This window comes from Salvia splendens, chromosome 5 (genome assembly GCF_004379255.2).
Source record: "Salvia splendens isolate huo1 chromosome 5, SspV2, whole genome shotgun sequence".
NCBI classification, from domain to species: Eukaryota; Viridiplantae; Streptophyta; class Magnoliopsida; order Lamiales; family Lamiaceae; genus Salvia; species Salvia splendens.
Window position 1 is genome coordinate 5255173 of NC_056036.1, and position 5884 is coordinate 5261056.

The 5884-nt window shown below is 35.6% G+C and overlaps 1 protein-coding gene across 3 annotated transcripts; it reads right to left on the reverse strand.

The window, feature by feature from the left end:
* Positions 1-1504: 1504 nt before the first annotated feature.
* Positions 1505-5558, reverse strand: LOC121802198 (E3 ubiquitin-protein ligase BIG BROTHER-like). Of its 3 annotated transcripts, none has more exons than XM_042201796.1 (8): positions 5389-5558; positions 4242-4385; positions 3364-3589; positions 3186-3220; positions 2890-2934; positions 2211-2338; positions 1843-1951; positions 1505-1766 (listed from the first exon to the last, which is right to left on the reverse strand). In XM_042201796.1, the coding sequence occupies exons 1-8, from the start codon at positions 5410-5412 to the stop codon at positions 1725-1727; spliced, it is 753 nt and encodes a 250-aa protein (XP_042057730.1). In that variant the 5' UTR covers positions 5413-5558; the 3' UTR covers positions 1505-1724. The 3 variants fall into 3 exon arrangements, with proteins under 3 accessions (XP_042057730.1, XP_042057731.1, XP_042057729.1); XM_042201797.1 differs by lacking the exon at positions 5389-5558 and adding an exon at positions 4775-5064; XM_042201795.1 differs by lacking the exon at positions 5389-5558 and adding an exon at positions 4698-5063.
* Between the last annotated feature and the right edge of the window lie 326 nt (positions 5559-5884).

Below are 5884 nucleotides of genomic sequence, written 5' to 3' on the forward strand. Positions count from 1 at the left end.
ACGTTTGAGGATTACCGGCGGGCTACAATGAGGTTCTAGCTAGACAGGCCTCAATGCGCAACCAACAAGACTATGCTCGGCTCATGTCCGACATGGTTGAAGAAATTTGGAACCGCCACGGCCGTTGAATTTGTAGTTTTTTTTTATTTCGTACTGTACTCTATGAACTTTCAATGAAATGAATTTTTTTATTAAACTTTTATAGTGTTTATTTATTCAAATAAATAAAATGCTATAGTGAAGACTATAGGGCGGACTATAGGACATTCCACTGCAGGTGGAAGGGTAGGAGGATAAAATGCTGATGTAGCGGAGGATAGGGCTCCCTATAGGGTGCCCCATTATGGATGCTCTTAGATTAATAGTAATATTTGACATGTTGCACCAATTAGCTACATAGCATTTATATGTGAGCATTATTTTTTGTTAAGTCTACTTTAATATTTTTATATTTTTTATTTTATAAAATTAACGACGTTAATAAATAGTAACTTTTAAAGTTTATAATTAAACCAAATGGATAAAATGAAAAGGCTAATGCAAACGTTTATTAAATGAGAAAGAGCGTTCACAAATGATGCTCAATGTGCACATTAGGGTTAAAATGAACCACCAGTGCGAAATCGTGTGGATGGTTAGAGATTCTACGTAGTCCGAGTGAGAGGTGGAATCAAGCTAGAACAAACAACATGGCTCGCGTACTAGGGATGAACATAGTACACGGTCTGCATAAAGTGTGACATTGATGCACAATATACAACACACAGTTCACAAGCGCAATACCAAGAACACCGTCCTCATCAAGATCGACAGTTAGAAGAGAAATACACGTCATATGAACCATGTGTCGGACTTTCCTACCTCGTGGTTCGCTTAAGATGGGTTTGACAAGATTTTGGGCTATTTTAGTACTACCTTCGTCTCAGTGTAGTTGGGGCATTTCTTTATGGCGCGAGAATTAAGAAATTAATATGTTAAAAGTTAAAGTGATGAGTAAAGTAAAAAAAAGGATAAAGTAAGAGAGAGTAAAAGAAAGGGAAAGGAGTAAAGTACGTGAGAAGATAAAGTTTTTGCAAAAAAAAAATTGACTCAAACTACCTTAGGATAGCAAAAAAAAAACAGTACGACTGAACTACCTTGAGATGGAGAAGGTTCATTTTTGTATAAAAAGCCCAGACAACTTCCTAACACCTATAAATAAGCCTATAACTCATATTTTAATGGATTCATGCCATGGAGAGTCAAATATACATAGAAAGTTACAAAATTCCACATGGAGAAAAAGATTGATCGAATAGTGGACTGTTGCTCCAACTAAAATTTCGTCACACAAGAAAAAGAAAAAGAAAAAGAAAAAAAAATGAGCTGCTTCGTCAAATTACAGTTATACTCGAATGCAATGCAGTTTCAAAGAAAGTATACTTTACGCAGTGTTTTGAACTAAGATGCTTGAATACTGTTGTCACTTCTCATTATAAATAAACAAAGGAATAAACAGTGGGCGAAACTAATGTTAATTTCAGCATTAAATTTAAACAACTGTGGATTGCAGTTTCTGAGAGTTAGAAAACAAAAAATTGGATGCCACTCTATTAAATAAATATAAGTAGATTTTCTAAACTACACACTAGTACACTCTGCATAGCTTCTATGTATGAGAGAGAGCATAAATGTGCAATAAACAGCTCCTTCTCTATGGAACTTTCACTCAATTTGTGTGCTGATCATCGATCACCAAATACCACAGTGTTGCATACTGGACATGTCTGGAAAGAAGTGGAATCTGCTATTACAAAATACAGAAAACACACTCGAGTTTTTAAAGATGGTGTCGAAGTGTACCTTGTTGATGCTAAGCCACTTGGAGCCACAGTGGGTGTGGTAAGCATGCTTACACGGTAAATTGATTTGTCTGTCCCCTCTTTTATATCGCATCTGGCAAATGACACATCTGTTTCTCCCACAGGAAACCATGAAAACACTTTAATTCAGGACTCTGAATAAAAACCGAAGAAAATCTAGTACTATCTAGCTTTTATGATCCTGTCTTAAAAAGTGTGTTGCCATAATGATTTGGAACTTGGAAGAAAAGAATATTTGAAGGAATTTGGGGAAGTAGTAAGGTAGTACATCAAAGAGAGTAAATCTTCCTGTACATAATAACACTACAATTGCGTAGAAAAAATTTAGTATCATTCATAAAATATCACCTCTCTTCAGATTTTTTCCGTGAGAAAATTCCGCCAGACTTGTGTTTTGAGGTCGGAAGTTGATCAATGAGCTCTTGGGAAAGTCCTCGACTTTGAGTTCCCACTGCCTCGCCTAAATCAAGTAGTTCCTACAGAGGAATGGTAACAGATCAACAATTCAGTAGGTGGTAAGGCAAGAGTCTGAAACCCTTTGAAAAGTGGTATCACACCACAAGTACATTCTTTTTGTCAATATTAGTATTTTAGAATTGCATGTCTATTAAGCATTTAATCTTGTGAGACGACACAACTCAATATCTCACTCTGAAGAGTATTTGCATTCTTCATCCCGATTTGATAGATCCCTATTCTAATTTTCGTTTATTCCTAACAAAGATCGAACTAGTATTCCGAAATATAAATTTATACCTATAGCACACTGAAATAGTTTCCTATTATTCCCATAAATCCTCCATTGCCCAACTCCATGAACAAATTCTACACTAAACATAACTCTAGAGTAGGATGCCATGTTAACTCTATTATGTACTTCACTCATGATAAATTGGCAACATTGTCCACCCTTCAGTTACATACTTAGTTATTCAGTACTTCTCTTACTCATAAGTGCCGAGCTTACAAGGAAACAGTTATTAAGAAGGGAGGAATCCACATTTCAAAATAAATGTTTATGCCATACCTCATACGTCATGGTATCAGGGTTAATATCATCTTGCCATGCAACCTACAGCAACACATACAAGAAACATAAGTTCGAAATCAAACATTAGCAGAATTCGCCATTCATTTTGCAAGAATTTTTGTACATATGAAAATTATTTCAGGGGTTTAGTCTCAAACTCACAAATGTACACTAGAAACCTGGGATATGTAACATGTTTCAGAGTTCTCAATCAGACAGTTTGCAATTAGAGTACTACTACTATCGAAAAAAGTAGAAATGTGTACGAATGAATGATATGCTAAAATTCCAACCTCATCATTGGCAGCATCTTGATCATTTGGTAATCCTGCATATTTGGGGAATAATATAAGAACATGCTAAACTCAAGACTGGAATAATAATTTGGGTTTTAAGAAACCCAAATTCTACTCATAGGTAATAAATTTGGTGTTTGTGTTTCATCTCAACCTCTGCTTTCTAAGAACTTACTTTCCTCGGGAATAGAATGCACTTCAGAAACCACACTTTGTTCAGGTGGTATATCTACAGTTATAGGATCTTCTGCGGTTGTCATTGAAGAATATTCCCAAACTCTCCTGTTGGAATCCATTCTTGGGGCAAGGTCGTTGTCTTCATAGAGTCCATAATAGATACCCTCTGGATTAGGTTGTCCATATTTATATGTATTCATATGCATTGACCAATACAAAGCTTCCTGAATGAAAATGAATAGTTTCATAAGATAGAATGAACTCTCAAATGCTTTTAGATCACTTCTATAACCTACCACAATAATGTCAAAACTATAAATTCAAGAATAGAATCGTCAAAAGAAATCAAGACTAAAAAACCATAGGGACATATTCAAATGCATTCAGAAACACCTTGAAAGAAAATAGAATAGGTAACCAATAACAATGAACTACAGTTAACAGGAATATCCTCTACTTAAAGCAGCCATCTTCTCAAGCATACGACCTTGCTCAAAAGAAAAGGTTCAAAACCAATACTTCATGCTTTTCAATAACTTAGTCGAAGATATTTGCTACTCAGAAATCCCCAGCATAGCAAATATTCAAGAACTCATCTTCAGCATAGAGTACATTCCGAACGTGTATCAAAACTGGATTTATATGCAACCATTGATAGTAATTAGTAACACAGCATACTTCTTCCCTAAAAGAAACTCCATTAATCAGACTGGCAAATGTCATCGGCCCCAAAAACACGAAGTTACATTCATTGCTGTACTAAATCCAATGCAGATAGAGTTGAAAATGCATAACAACACAATAATAAACTAAATACCGAATTCATATATGCAGTAACTCTTCCTTAACAATGAGAGAAATAACATAACAGTATACCTGATCATGCATTGGGGCGAAGTTGAGATAATTCAAAGGGACTGTTGGCACACCGCCGAAGAAATCAACATAACCCTCAGAGACAGGGTAAGAGTAGCTACTGTCCATGTAATGCACCACTTGCTCATTCTCGTTCATTCTTGCCTGCAAAACATTGGTCTTCCATAAAACAACTGAACCAACTTAAATTCACAGACACAAACAGCAACATAAATAGTACTCCCACACTCTCTATTACTACTATAAATTACAAAGCTTTATTACTAGATTTCATCTGTAAGGAATTCCAAAAGCAGAGCAATTTAATCACCACATCCACAGTCATCAGAAGTAAAAATCTAAAATTTCCCAGAAACCAAGAAAAAAAACGCAGATTGCACCCTCATCAATCCACATCCCATTCAAGGAATAAACAAGAAAGGGATGAAGAAACCCAAAACACAAAAGAGAACAAACCAGATAATAGCGGGGGTGTATGCGTTTGGTGCTACAGATGTTGGGTGCGAATGAAAGGGGTGTAGATTCACACTCACACATACAGAGAGAGAGAGAGGGAGAGTGATGGGGTGTGGCAGCGTGTTTTCTCTCTTTTGTCTGGCTTTGCTTGTGGCGAATTGCACCTGCACTACACGCCAACCTCCCCTATTTTGTATCTACACTCTCTTTTCAACTTTTTCAATAAAAAACAAATAAAATAATACAAAGTGTGAAAAAGTGAAATGTTGGAAGAGGGAGATGGGAATCGAGGAGGAGGCACAGCCGATTCCCCAAAATACTGTCTGCAAAAATCTTTGCCCTACACCTACACTGTACCAACAATATCTACAAATCCAATTTGTTTGTTTTGGTCCCCTTCTCCTTCATTGTTTAATCCCCTATTATTATTAGTATTAAATTCCATAATTTGACATTTTATTAATCACCAGATTTCGTTGTTGGGATGATCAACTGCTCTACTCCCCAACATCTTCATTGGTTAATGTTTGGTTGGGTTGATCAACTACACAACACCAATTCTCTAACATAAATTGGTTAAATTGATCTGAGTTCTAACATATTCATAGCAGAATTTGATTTTTTTTTAAAAAAAAAAGAAAAGAAAAAGCTACATAAACACATGAGGCGATCAGAGGGGCCCCCCAATTACCTTATATCGAAGCAAAGAATTCATCTCCTTTTGACTCAAACGTGATTTCGGCAATGCTTACAAATCATATAAAGGAAAGAAAGTTGTATGAATAGACCTGCAACTTTCCATTAATAGTTAGAACAATTGGTCTGGATGGATTGTGTATGCATAGACCACGGCACACAACGCCTGATAAAGGAGTACTACTACTACTACTCTAATCCAGCCCAAAAATTCTATGTACCTCACTGAGTTGAACTGCGGTTATTCAAACACAAGTGCGGGCACGTATGCCCCACAAATTTCGATTTTTTCGAATAATATTTTTAATAATTTTCAAATATTATTTCTTTTTATAATAATAGTAATTATTATTATTTAATTAATTACATTTGAAACCATCCCTTAAATTTTACTATCATCGATTTTGTTGGAGAAATTGATGTCACCCTTCGACTTTGAGATCGAGATGTCATTACATTTTTTTTAAATGTCTGATAACTGATAACTGATG

What these genes read in the sequence shown, in the direction of transcription:
- LOC121802198 (XM_042201795.1), bottom strand. Translation starts at nt 4,778, where the DNA reads ATGTGTGAGTGTGAATCTACACCCCTTTCATTCGCACCCAACATCTGT. An exon ending in TACACCCCCGCTATTATCTG is followed by an intron (nt 4,386 to 4,697) that starts GTTTGTTCTCTT and finishes AATGTTTTGCAG; the next exon opens with GCAAGAATGAACGAGAATGA. An exon ending in AAGATGCTGCCAATGATGAG is followed by an intron (nt 2,935 to 3,185) that starts GTTGGAATTTTA and finishes GTGTTGCTGTAG; the next exon opens with GTTGCATGGCAAGATGATAT.